Raw genomic sequence first — 14,845 nt, forward strand, 5'->3', positions numbered from 1 at the left:
CAAACGGAAACAAACGGAAACCGTGCTTCTGTTATGCTCACACCTATTAGATTCCTTCTTTCCTATTGTTATTACATTACACACTATTTATCTGACGCTTTTATCCAAATAACCTTAAAGTTGATTAGACTAAGCAGGGGATAATACCCCCTGGAGCAATGTGGGTTTAAGGGCCTTGCTCAAGGGCCCAACAGCTGTGCACCGGGGATTGAACCACCGACTTCGCGGGTCCCAGTCATGTACCTTTACCACAATGCTCCATGCATTTAGTTAGGATAACACCTGTCCTAGTGGTGTGAGAGCTTGAATTGGGATGATTGGATAGATTCTAATTGGAAACATGCCCAGGTGTTCTGATAGGGCAAAGACCGATGGGTGAAGGGATTAAGGGAGTGGATGTCAAAATGGCGGAGATTCTCCAATGACAGGAAGTGTGCTGCTGCTGCTGGGTTGAGTATAGCTCTCTTGGGCAAGATCCAAGTCTCCTATTGTGTCTAACATTTCTCTGTGTGTCCTTTTCTTTTGTTTTCAAGTGTCCATACTTTATTAAACTGTTTTTAACAACGCAAACACAAATAACGGAGCGCGCTGCTTCAGAGCTGGAGCTGGGAGCTGCCATGCCATGCAGGCGGTGAATTGTGGTGAGTGTTCTCCATGTACAGTATTCGCCTGGTCATTTAAATCCTGGAGCCACTTTTTAAAGCGCAGATATAACCCCTTAGTCAGGTGAGCATAGCTATTCTGACAGATTGTTCATACTTTGTTACAGCAGCCTCATTTGAATTCTGGTTAATTTTAGTTACCGGATTTAGTTTTGCCAATGTTGCAATTGTTGCGACAAAAGAACAAGACCGCTTTACATTAGCTTAGCTCTGCTAATTTAATGAAATCAATGGTGGTTCAGGGAGCCTTAGAAACAGCTTTGTAACCCTTTCCAGACTGATAAATTTCAACAGCTTTTTCTCTTCTGGAATTTCCTTTGATCATGACATAGTGTACTTGCTGAAACTTTGTGGTGCGGTGGACGGTAAGATTAAATATGACTGAAGTTTAGATTCAAAAGGGCTGGCTGCAATCAAGCCTGGCTGTGATCAATCAGTTGAAACCATTTATCAATTACATTTGTTAATTCATTGAGTAACTAAGGGGAAATTTATGACATTTTGTGATAGGTGTTGATATGTTTAATTTAAATCAATGAAAATTTTGTATTTACTCTAAAAAGTTTTCCATTATTACATTTTAAATACTTCTAAATATCTGAAACAGCTAGATGTCCAGTCTGATGCAAAGAGTACAAACTACTAGAAAACATCAGTTACTTACAAAACATATCCTGCCACTGTTATATAATAATGTTGCATAATCAATCAGAATAATCAAAACCTCAATGAGGAGAAAAGTATTACAAAAATCATTTTTGTCAAATATGGTTATTGAATCAATTATGTTATTAAAGTCCTCACAAATAAAACAATCTATGAATAACAAGATAATTGAAAATCTTCATTCATCCCTGAAGTCATGCAGTCATGCACTGATTAAGTACAAGTACAAGTTCTTAATCAGTTGAAGTCACATACTTAATAATACTGAAAGCAGCTACAGTCGACAATTTTATGAAGCGAATCGAACCATTCATTTTTTGAGTGTGGTACTTAAAGTAATGCCAACACGATTCCCTTTTCAGAATTCCCTTCATGCGAGCCACTACCCCTTCTGCACCTTTTCTGATCCCTTGCATGGCAAGGCAAAGAACATGTGTGTCTCTTCTAATATCTCGCAACAGGTGAATTCAAATATTTCCTTTTCATGTGGCTTAGGCTGTGTATTTGTCGATAAACGCCTACAGAAAACACTGAAAAACTATAGCGTTGCCAAGATGTGTACAGGCTATGATGTGACGCATAGTACAAGCTTCATCGTGTGGCAGTAAAACTGTGTCATAGGGAAGTTGATGATGAAGGTTACTCACAATTCCGTTGCTGATTGGAGAAGTCTGAGAATGAATTGGAAGTCCAGGAGAAAGCAGCAGGCAGAGAGGATGTTGCATGTCGCAAAGTTATAGAGCTAAACAATAAACTTCCAATAAATAAACAAAAGCTCTTCCGTAATCCAAATACAAAGCAATGCTTTGAATGAATGCAACAGAGATGGCGCTTCTGCCAAAAGCAAGAGAGAAAAACGCTTGGAAAACTGAATCCCACAGCGTCTCAGCCAGCACTGTTCCACAAAAACCATGCCATGAGGTGTAGGAAGGGGCAGCTTTAAACTCCCATTAACCATAAGGTAGGCAGGTACTGGTGAGTACCAAAGACAAAAAGATAAAAACGGAGCTGATGCAGCAATGACCAAATACAATAGTAACCACCTACTGTTTTCATAATCCATAATTCATGTAATTAACCCAATATTCAATCATAAATCAATTCTTCATATTTTATGTTTCATTATTTAATTTCAAACTCCAAATTCAATTATTTCCTATGCCGCTCCAACAACGAGTATGATTTAAATATTTTAAATTAGAGTGTGGGTTTCCATCTTCCTCTTGTAATTTGCTCAAATAAAAGACAAACAAGACAGTATCTCCAAAGCTATTAGTCTGCACACATGTCCTTCGCCGACTAGTCTGCGCAGTAAAACAGTCCCTCCATAGCCAATTAATCCTCCATTTCAGCCTCTATGAAAGTTATTACACCATATAACACAGAGGACATGAAAACATTAATCAAAAGCTCTAAGAGATCCTCCTCACATCTCCCTGCAGATGTTGTGAATAAGCAGACAGCACGTCCCGTTTCTGTTGTGCCGTGTAATTGCAGGAAGGGAGTAAACACAGCGAGACCATCGCTCCCTTTTCAGGAGCCTCACAACAGAAGGTCCGCCTCCGCTCGGCCTCCATTGACCCGGTCAAGTATCACACAACAGACAGTGGACACAGTCCAGGCTGAAGAGGTCTTAGTACAGGCAGGGCTAGCATTACCGCCCCATACGTCTGTCTAAGCACTGAGCAGCTTAGCAGGTACAGAAGAGAGACCAATCAAAGCACAGGTTAGATGTAATATGAAAAGATGGGGACCGTAGTACAGGCCTCATGGGCGTAGTGCTGAATGACTAGTGCTCGTGTGGTAGACCTATACAGTCCTTTACAAAACTGAAGGTGCTCTACCACTCATAAATGTTAAATACCAACCTGTGTCAGACACCAGGGCCGAAGAACCAATCGCAACCAGAGAACGCGTAGAATAGAAGTCTTTATTTGCTTCTAGGGTGGTAAAATTGGCAGGGTTCGATTGCCAGCAAATAGATGTAATAAAGGTCATCCAAAACAGAGTCAATGTCACAGGCAAGAGTTTGTGCAGGAATAGACAGTCCGACCAAGCAAAAGAACAAAGGGAAATCCAGAAAACAAATAATCCAAAAGTTCAGTCTGAATTCGACACCAGCAGATCAAAACAGAGACAGAATCAGAATCCAAGAAACAAAAGTTGGAGTACGGAAAAAGGGTGGTACACAGACCAGACAATCCGGAAACCATTAGAGAGTTAGAGACAAGCACATAACAATCTGGCAAAGAACTGACGCAAACATACGGGCATAAATACACAGGCGATTGGACTGAAATGGCAAACAGGTGTGAGTGTGAGGAACAGGCAAGTGGCACGAGGCACAGGTGAAGAGAATGAGAGAATGAATGAATGAACAGACTACGGAAAGCAAGAGTGGACACATAACATGGACACGAGACGTCGAACGGAAAGCGCCAAAACAGAAACAGACTTCTGAGTAGTGATGTGTTTATAAGACAGCAAATCCTATCTGACCCAGTTAGATTCTATGAAATATGCCCTGTAGAATTAACTTTACATGAGGGCAGCATTGAGCAATCCACAAAATGAATTATAAAGCTAACAAAATATTATGCTGTAACACTGTTCATGACTTTAAAAACCAATGAGAACGGCATACAGTAAGATCATACACATGTACTTATTTGCTTGTGTGCTCACACTGCTGTCAAAATAAGGGAATTATTATTTAGAATAATAGGTCAGACAATTATTTATTATGAAAATCCTTTTGGATGACATTGCTTCAAAGACAGCTTAGCAATTTATTAAAACCAATGCGTCTGTTAACACAAACGCTTTCCGTCGTTTCCGTATTGTGGAGCTGCAGTTAATTCCGCCCTCCCCAGGCACAAATTACAGTGTAATTGGTTTGCCACCAGCGCAGTATTAAAAGCATAAGAATTATATTTCCAAAATAAGAAGCAACATTTAAAAATCCCTTCACTGATCTGACCCTGCAACTGCAGTGCAGTGTCCTCTGTAGGGGAGATAAAAAGCTGTTTTATTGTGCTTGTGAGTGTTTCAATGGCAGCTCTGCTTGGCTAAAAGAAGACACTGTGCCTTAACACATAAATTGTTGGTATTTATATAGTGCCTTTATCCAAAGCACTATACAATTGATCCTCCGCATTCACCCGTTCATACACACATACTCTCACACATGGCGAATGGCTGCCATGCAAGGCACCAACCAGCTCGTCAGGAGCATTTAGGGGTTAGGCGCCTTGCTTCGACACACCCAGGATCGAACCAGCAATCCTCCGACTGCCAGAAGACTGCTCTTACCTCCTGAGCCAATGTCGCCCCAGTATCTGATTGTGTTTGTGAGTGTTTCAATGGTGGCTCTGCTTGGCTAGAAGAACAGAGTAAAACCCTCATAGCTGTACATTAACACGTGCCAGCAAAAGAGCGTTCTCCACCCCAAGGACGTCACGAAGCAGATCAAGAAGAATTTTCCTTTTTACTCACAACGTGATGCATGTTGAATTTATCTTCCATGGCCAAGCAGTAGAGGGAACTGGCCCTGGTGAAAACCAAGGGCACTCTGAGCAGTTTAGGAGTTTATTTTAGTTTTATTCTGATATTACGTCTGATGTGTGCTCGGCGCCTAAAGCTACAGAAGGCAGTGGATTGCGGATTCACACCCACAGAAGAAGCTCTTATCTGCCACGCACAGTGAAACAGCAGGCTGCCTTTCCAAGGGTCAGCCATCTAAGTGTCAGGTCAAAACACTCCTGGGGAGGGCATGTGTAACACATTATCAGCACTTTACCAGCACTTTACTGTATTTTACCAGCACTCTACTGTATTTTACCAGCACTTTACTGTATTTTATCAGCATTTTGCCAGCATTTTACTGGTGTTTTACCAGCACCCTACCAGAATTTTACCAGCAAATATACCAACACTTTCCCTGTATTTTACCAGCATTTGAACAGCAAATTACCATTTTCCCCAGTATTTTGCCAGCAAATTTCCAGCATTTAACTTTTTTTAACTTTGGGATCCACCATTCACTTATGTCCCCAATCCCAACCGACCCTGGGATTTTGCTCAGTATTTAGTCATATATAAAGACATTCTGGGCCGCCTTACCTTCACATTTCTCCAGGATCTGGACGGTCTCCCCGAGCTCCAGTGTCAGACCCTGGGGCACTGTCCCTCTGAAGTTACAGATCACTGCAGGCAGAGAGAGAGGAGCTGTCAGGCACTCAGTGTAACCCTGCTTTACCTGGGTCTAACCACACTTTACCCAGGTCAGAACTAACCCTCTGAAGTTACAGATCACAGCAGGCAGAGAGAGAGGAGCTGTCAGGCACTCAGTGTAACCCTGCTTTACCTGGGTCTAACCCTGCTTTACCCAGGTCAAACCCTGCTTTACCTGGGTCTAACCCTGCTTTACCCGGGTCTAACCCTGCTTTACCCGGGTCAAACCCTGCTTTACCCGGGTCTAACCCTGCTTTACCCAGGTCTAACCATGCTTTACCTGGGTCTAACCCTGCTTTACCCAGGTCTAACCCTGCTTTACCTGGGTCTAACCCTGCTTTACCCAGGTCTAACCCTGCTTTACCCGGGGCGAACCCTGCTTTACCCGGGTCTAACCCTGCTTTACCCAGGTCTAACCCTGCTTTACCCGGGTCTAACCCTGCTTTACCCGGGTCTAACCATGCTTTACCCGGGTCTAACCATGCTTTACCCGGGTCTAACCCTGCTTTACCCAGGTCAAACCCTGCTTTACCCGGGTCTAACCCTGCTTTACCCGGGTATAACCATGCTTTACCCGGGTCTAACCCTGCTTTACCCGGGTCTAACCCTGCTTTACCCAGGTCAGAACTAACCCTCTGAAGTTACAGATCACAGCAGGCAGAGAGAGAGGAGCTGTCAGGCACTCAGTGTAACCCTGCTGTATCCGGGTCTAACCACACTTTACCCGGGTCTAACCCTGCTTTACCCGGGTCTAACCACACTTTACCCAGGTCAGAATTAACCCTCTGAAGTAACCCAGTGTGACCAGGTGTGAAGACCCAGTGTTGAGCATGAGGACAGGTGTGAACCTGACCGCTGTAGAGCACGGTACACTGCTCTCTGTGTGTGCAGGGCAGATCACCCCTGTGCTGTAGAACAGAAGTTATTGAACTGGGGCTGTAGCTAAGTGCTACAGCACTTCACCCTGAACGGCCTCGGTAAAATCCCTGGCACATAAGGAGGCACCGAGCAAAATGACAACCACTGCGTAATTTCTCAAAATAAAAAGTCTACTTATAGTATCCCTGAGACGAATCCCAAGGAAATCGTGTTATTCTCTAACTATCCCTGTCCTTACAGTCCTCTGTTTAAAGAAATTAAATGAAACAAAAGGCGGAGAGGATAGGGATGGCTCGAGAGTAAAGTGATTGTCCACAGTATCTTTCTCAGGGATTTAATAAATGGAAACTGAGCAAGTACAACAACAGAGCGAACGCACTGTGTCTGTGTCCTCAACAGAGGTCACAGGATGAAGCAAAGGTCAAGTTCAAGTCACATCAGCCATCACCAGCCTCTCCCAACGTTACCGGTAGGTTCTCACAGTCATGCCAGATTCCGCCCAATCATTTTATCCGATACTGCCCCACTGCCTTACTCCGAGGGTTGACGTTATCAGTGTGAGGGGACTTGACCACCAACTGGCCTACAGCAATGCTAATATCTGTTCTCTTCCCTTCTCAGGACAGTACAGTCGGCACGCCTGTGTTTGGTATTCACTTCCCAACAGAAAAAAAGCTGTTTCCTCGCCCTCGTGGTGACACCGTCTGCCAGGCTGGCTGGGTGAGAGCAACACTTAGGCACGACTGCCAAACACGCCGCGGGAGACGCTGGGCCGCCTGTCCAAATGTCTCTGTTCAGGTAGGCAGTCAGAGTCAGCGTCACTCTGCCCGCTTTCAACTCTAACCCTCTGCCTCTGTGTGCTTCCACTCTAACCCCCCGTGTGCTTCCACTCTAACCCCCTGTGTGCTTCCACTCTAACCCTCTGTGTACTTCCACTCTAACCCCCTGTGTGCTTCCACTCTAACCCCCTGTGTGCTTTCACTCTAACCCTCTGTGTGCTTCCACTCTAACCCCCTGTGTGCTTCCACTCTAACCCCCTGTGTGCTTCCACTCTAACCCCCTGTGTGCTTCCACTCTAACCCCCTGTGTGCTTCCACTCTAACCCTCTGCCTCTGTGTGCTTCCACTCTAACCCTCTGTGTGCTTCCACTCTAACCCCCTGTGTGCTTCCACTCTAACCTTCTGTGTGCTTCCACTCTAACCCCCTGTGTGCTTCCACTCTAACCCTCTGCCTGTGTGTGCTTCCACTCTAACCCCCTGTGTGCTTCCACTCTAACCCTCTGCCTCTGTGTGCTTCCACTCTAACCCTCTGTGTGCTTCCACTCTAACCCCCTGTGTGCTTCCACTCTAACCTTCTGTGTGCTTCCACTCTAACCTTCTGTGTGCTTCCACTCTTACCCTCCACATTAACCCCCACGCTAACCCCCTACACTGGCGTGCTATGTTAGGCCTCCACGCTAGCCCTCCACCCTAACCCTCAGTGCTAATGCTCCACACTAGCCCTCCACCCTAACCCTCAGTGCTAATGCTCCACACTAGCCCTACACGCTAACCCTGGGGGATGCTGGGGGACCCCCGTGTGCGCTGGTTTTCATTCCGACCGCAACTGCAAACCCTGAACCGCAACAAGCTGTTAACTGCTCTTAATTAGACACTTTTAATGTCGATAGAAAGATTCTCTTATGTGGCAGTAGACCTGACATAGCTCTCGATAGCATGAAGAACGATCGCGTTCGCGTGCAATGATCATGACTTTTTCATCACTCAGATTTAAAAAATGTTTTTCATTTTCAGCAACATGGAAAAAGATTTTTTTAGAAAGCGTCAACAACACATTTAGATGTTTTTGACAGACTGTCGGGAAAATAAGTGAGAGAACATCCTAAAATAACAAACACCTGTTTTGAACAGCATTAATTGATCAAGATATTGGGTATAAAACAATTCACAGGGGTACCCCAATATGGTGTTTGAGGACCCCTCTCATAGTATACACAGAGAAACATACTGTATGTACAGGCATACATATTATAGGCTGCATTTGAGCAAATGTTTGAACCCACAGAAACCCAACTTACTGGCATGCTGTGGGAGAGAAGCATCGACCACAACAGCATCGCCGCGGCAACTATAACAGCTAACTCCAGTCCCACAGTTGTATGATAAAGAGGCTAATTTGTAATAAAATTAAGGTTAATTTAAAATCAATAATGTAGTGGTTTCAAAGGGAGAAAGGCTAATCGTAGCGGACACGGTCTCCGGAGGAAGTCTAGGCACCAGTCAGTACAGGAGCACAGTTGTAAGGCTAGCACAAGCCAATTCACACTGGTTTAGCTTTACACTAAAAGCTAGCATTGTTTGGCATTTTATCTTTGGTAGTAATTCCTCATCACAGCACTAATGTTGGTGGCTTTTGAACATGGCTCATGTGACATTAATTCCATTTATTTGTGGTATTTTAAGCATTTAAAATCACTGTCTAAATCTAAATAGGCAATATGACATTATGGAAGCAATAGCAACAGGTTAAACCTGCCTTGGTACAGTCAGAATTAATTTCATTTCATTCGAACAGTCATGTGCGTCACTCTACCCCCAATTCCAGCTTTATCTGGACATGGAGCTGGCAAAATACCCTGGGTCAAATACATAATTGTTTCAAATACTTTTCTGTGCTCAATTGACCTTGTCTGGTCCAATTGAGTCAACCAAGAGGACCAGAAGGTGGGGTTTGCACTTTTTGAGGGTATTTGAATCCAAAACATTTAAGTAGTTCACCAAGGTCTGTATCTCAACACCAGTGAATAAAAAAATACAGGCCAGAGTATTCGTTTAACAAGAACCGATTTCTCTCTGAGTGAGCTAAACATCTTAATACAGATCATATTACAGATACTCATTTAATAACCTGGCTCTGTGTCAGTTACTCGAGGGCACATTTCAGTGATGGAGTGCGCTCAGTCCCCTGAACACTGAACACTGTGTACTCAACGCTGGTGATGGCTGATGTGCCCACAGTCCCCTGAACACTGAACACTGTGTACTCTAACGCTGGTGATGACTGGCTCAGTCCCCTGAACACTGAACACTGTGTACTCTAACGCTGATGATGACTGGTGTGTGCTCAGTCCCCTGAACACTGAACACTGTGTACTCAACGCTGGTGATGACTGGTGTGTGCTCAGTCCCCTGAACACTGAACCCTGTGTACTCTAACGCTGGTAATGATTGGTGTGTGCTCAGTCCCCTGAACACTGAACAATGTGTACTCTAACGCTGGTGATGACTGGTGTGTGCTCAGTCCCCTGAACACTGAACACTGTGTACTCTAACGCTGGTGATGCCTGGGGTGCGCTCAGTCCCCTGAACACTGAACACTGTGTACTCAACGCTGGTGATGACTGGCTCAGTCCCCTGAACACTGTGTACTCAACGCTGGTGATGACTGGCTCAGTCCCCTGAACAGGGCGAGCCTCCCGGTGAGTCAGAGCTGTTTCTCTTCCAGCCCGTGAGCCCTCAGCCGCTGAAATGGCGATAGCTGGAGAGAAGCGGCTCTCCTTCTACGGTGGAGTGTGAGAGGAGAGGGGGGGAGTCAGATTTAAAACCACCACTGGCTTGTTCGCAGAAACCGAGGCTTCAAAAAAACTCAAACAGACGAAGCTAAAACACACACTATTAGCGGCTCGCTGATTTTACTGGTGATTTTACTGGTGATTTTACTGGTGATTTTACTGGTGATTTTACTTGGTGATTTTTCTGTGACTTTGGTTTAGTGTGGAGCATAAAAACCTTTGGACTGGCCCGACGAATCAGTGAGTGACGGCTCACTGAAGCTCCACCCACTGCAGGAGTCTGTGGAACCTCACTCCTCACGTTCCAGATTCGGGCAGTGTAGTCGAACAGAGAGAGCGGTGCGTACGATCTTAAAGACGCCATATTGCATTCACTTTTAGATTTATATATTATGCACAGTGCAGTCTTTAGGTATTTGGACAGAGGCTCTGTATAAAAAGGGCTGCAATTCTTACATGATTCACAGGATATGGATGTAAATACCCACCGAATAGAACTGACAGTCTCTACTCTACACCATATTCAATGTACTGGATTACAGATACAAGAAGCCATTATGTTTATGTCCTATGAGTGAGTGTGTATGTATGAGTGTGTGTGTATGTATGCATGGAACATATGCATCCATGGTAGGTTTGAACTGCTTTATTGTTAAGTTTTATGTATAAGGTGAAGCCAAAGACATTTTCACTATGAGGTGGACAATGAAGTCATCTTATCCTGTCCGACTCCATTGGTTACTGCATAAGAAGACACTCTCAACATGGCCTGTGCCACCTCCATACACATTTCACACCCTACATGTCTGTGAAACAATGGGTAGCAATTAGCACGAAAGGAGCAGCAGGTACACCCAGTTGGTACCTGGCAACGCTAATGTACTACTAGACCCAAAAGGACTTGGCTATGCTAATATATCAACAGACCCAATAGGCACTTGGCTATGCTAATGTATTAGCAGACCCAATAAGCTCTTTGATATGCCAATTGAATTTTGACCAGCTCCAAGCTTGACAAGGTTTGACCAACTCAAGACAAGCTACCAGCAGCAGCACTGTTTGACAAGCTCATACCCAGCTAGACCAGCTTTATGGCCAGCTTGGCCATGCTGGTTGACCAGCTCATACCCAGCAAGACAAGCTTCATGACCAGCTTGATAAGCACAATTTGCAAGCCAGCATAGCAGGAATTTACAGCAAGGATGTTCTAAACTGTACATTATAACACCAATGTAACGATCACTACTGGTAATTGAAAGCAATTTTGGTGTGCGCCTTTTGAAACATTTCAAAAATCCTACTCTTCAAAGTGTTAATCAACACACTAGCCACTCCACAGCCCCCGAGAAGACATTACCCGCAGCATTGTTTGGCAGTACATCCAGTAGCATACCAGGCTAGGCCAATGCATTTCTTTCAAGAGCACCGCTTCAATATTTAATGCTTGCTTTGGAAGCATTTCATTGCCGAGTAAACATTTAATAGATGACTGACAGAAATCTAATTTCAATAAATTATTGAAAATGTGCAAATATTATGAAGAGAGTTTGTCAAAAGGAATAACTCATAAACATGAAAACATTTTTTGGAAAGGCAATAAGAAAAAACGTCACTTTCCCCCCCCGAGACTATTTCTCTACAGCACCACAGTCAAACGCCGCTGACCTCTACAACAGAAGACACTGTCAGCCTCTGGTGATAGGCAGGGGCGGCCATTTTGTAAAAAGGCCTGAGATCATCTGCCTTCACAACAGAAATGATGAGTTTCATTGCACACGTTGGCTAAAAGCAAGGCTGGACAGCTCGACTGTTTAGGCCAGGGGTGTCTTATCTTATCCGAAACGGGCAGGTATGAGTGAATATTTTAGCTTTAGCTTAGCATTAAGACACCTGATTTTACATTACATTACATTACATTACTGGCATTTGGCAGATGCTCTTATCCAGAGCGACGTACAGTTGATTAGACTAAGCAGGAGACAATCCTCTCCTGGAGCAATGCAGGGTTAAGGGCCTTACTGGCATTTGGCAGACGCTCTTATCCAGAGCGACGTACAGTTGATTAGACTAAGCAGGAGACAATCCTCTCCTGGAGCAATGCAGGGTTAAGGGCCTTGCTCAAGGACCCAACGGCTGTGCGGATCTTATTGTGGCGACACCAGGATTAGAACCACTGACCTTGCATGTCCCAGTCATTTACCTTAACCGCTACGCTACAGGCCGCCCCTTACGTATCGTGGTCTTGATTGTACACCAGGATTAATTCATTAGTTGAACCACATTCAGCCCCGACAAAACCTCAAACAGAAAAGGTGGCGTGTTGAACATCCTGTTGCAAACCGTGGGCGGACTGACTGACATAGGTACGGTTTTGCTCCTATGGCGTCTGAGAAGTCATTTTCTGGGTTTTAAAGTGTAGGCCTACTGTAGCTCAAGACTGATCATTCAAAGCAGAAACCGTATTCCAATTGAACACGCCCCAGGTGTAATAGGGTGCACCCACACTGGCCCTTTTGGGATAAGACTGGATAAAGCTGGTTTAGGCAGAGTTCTGCACACCTAGCACTGCGGGGGTAAAACCATGGTGAGTCTTCCTGCTGTTTGACTCCAGGGAACCGAGAGGCGGGTAATCGGTAGCCTCAGAAATCATCACATTTTAATGAAGACAGACAGGCTGTCAGATCAGCCAAGGAACTGCCAAAGCACATAACGGACTGCCCAGGGAGGGGCGGAGCCAAACCGCCCATATTCATCTACTGAGACGTGGGTATGTTTCATACAGAGCCTTCCATCGTACGATCTGAAACACTGTACAGTGAAGGGGGAAGAACGTGCCTCGTGTACCACCACTACCAACATGGCACGCGGCGGCCATTTTGTGCCAGAATTCTCACAACACCACATATCAGCTGACCTGGAGGGTGAGGAGTAGGCCAATTACACTAAAGATGGACGAAGGGGGACTCTGAACAGTGGGATGCTGTGTTCCCCAGGGTCCTCTGTCTGTCTGTCCGTCTGTCTGCCCTTCTGGATGATTGTGAGCATTAACCTGCTGTCAAATCCAGCTATGCCAGCTCAACCAGCTCGAAAATTGAGCTGTGCCAATTTCTAGCTGGATATCAAGCTGGGAGCTGGTCCGAGCTGGTCAAAAGATGAATTAAATTCCATTCTGGATAATGGCTAACCAGATAATCCATGAGCTAAACCAGCAGTTTGACAACCTAGCTTGACCTGTTTTTTCAGCTCTCCCCATCTCGCCTCTGCAGGCACGGCAGTTTCACTTTGGACAAGGAGTTTCACCACAAGGAGCGTCCATTTCTCGTCTGGATGACGTGCTGATGCCATTAGCCATTAGCTGGAATGAAATTTCATTTATCTCTTGTGAAGTTAACATGGTTAATATTCCATGAGCTTCGGGATTTGGGGTCGTTTTGATGAACAGTCAAGTGTATTAATCCACTCTCATCCTGCCTACATCTGTACTGACATATTTCCATAATGTTATGTCATTTATTCATCATAGCACTTTCTGACAGCACTGAAACCCCAAAACTACAGTGCGTGAACAAAAAAGTCTGAACAAGTGAAGGTTTATTTATATCGCACCTTTCACAAACATGTTCACAAAGTGCTTCACAGAAGCATAAACACATATACTAAATAAGTTAAAAACACATTGAATTAATAATGATTTAAAACTAAAAAATTAGAAAACAGACACAAAAACAAAGCCACAAACCAAAGCGAAAGCAGGGACTTTAACTGAAAGGCTGTCCGTACGGGTGAGCCGCTTAAAGATCTCCACAGTACTCACAGATCTTAAATCTAATGGGAGGCTATTCCACATTTGGGAGCCACGGTGGCAAAGACCCAATCTCCATTAGTTTTGAATCTAGACCTGGGGATGGCCAGCAGCTTTCGTTCAGAGGACCTAAGGGACCTGATCGCTGTATAAGGGCGATGTAATCTCTTATGCTAATGCAGGCCGGCGCCTGACCGTGCAATGTGTATAATGGCAGGAAACAAGAGCTTCAAGTGTTCCGTTCTTGTAAGGACACTTCAAATCCTACATTTCTCAGGTAGAAAATATTAGTTACGTTGTTATATTGCAGGTACGTTTTGCTTGATAAGTGAAATTGAAATGTGTCACCTCGTTGGAAATATTATGGATTTATTTTGCAAAACAGGAATAGAAATTAGATGTGAAGTCTGAATAAGATTGACTTATTTTAGTTTTTTTTACAGAGCAGGACCTGGGTCATCAGAAGTGGGTAGGATTGTGGCTTGTATTCCCCATTGTATAGAGGCTAACAGAGTATATATGCACTCTTTCAGAGAGAAGAGGGAACGAGTCTCTCAGACATCGCTCCAGAATTTATAAAAGCCTGATTGGGTTCAGATCTGGTGATTGATGAGGATATAAGACGGTTAACACTAGGATGAAATTCAAACCACTGGGCAAGGACACTGAATTGGGGATGGAAGCACTGTCGCCTTGGCAGACGCTCTCTCAGGATAGAAGTGCATTTTCAGAGTGAAGACGGGCGGCCAGCACCACTATGTAACAATCAACACTGTCCTTGGCTTCCGAGTGTATGAGTGCGCTCGAACCATGCCAGGGGAGCGTGCCAGGGAAACCATTCAGTGTTGGACGGCTGCTGTGTTTCTGTTTCAACCGCTCAAAACCCCCGTAAGCAGCTCCACTCTGTACGCACGAATGTTTTGTTTTTGTGCTGAAATGTATACAGCAGAATGTTCTGGAGTCTTCTTTGCAGTCGTGATGAGAGAGAGAGAGAGACAGCACGCAGGGGGATGCGTGCCTTCCGTTTGCCTC

The 14,845-nt window shown here is 44.6% G+C and overlaps 1 protein-coding gene across 1 annotated transcript in view; it reads right to left on the reverse strand.

Annotated features, from left to right (window-relative positions):
- The window catches only part of LOC133109731 (dedicator of cytokinesis protein 3-like), a 319,579-nt gene that overhangs the window by 228,497 nt on the left and 76,237 nt on the right, over positions 1-14,845 (reverse strand). Inside the window, exon 2 of the mRNA XM_061219260.1 lies at positions 5,451-5,534. Within this exon, the coding sequence (XP_061075244.1) occupies positions 5,451-5,534 (84 nt within the window). The remainder of the gene's footprint in view (positions 1-5,450; positions 5,535-14,845) is intronic.

The sequence above is a fragment of the Conger conger genome, chromosome 14 (genome assembly GCF_963514075.1).
Source record: "Conger conger chromosome 14, fConCon1.1, whole genome shotgun sequence".
Classification (NCBI taxonomy): Eukaryota; Metazoa; Chordata; class Actinopteri; order Anguilliformes; family Congridae; genus Conger; species Conger conger.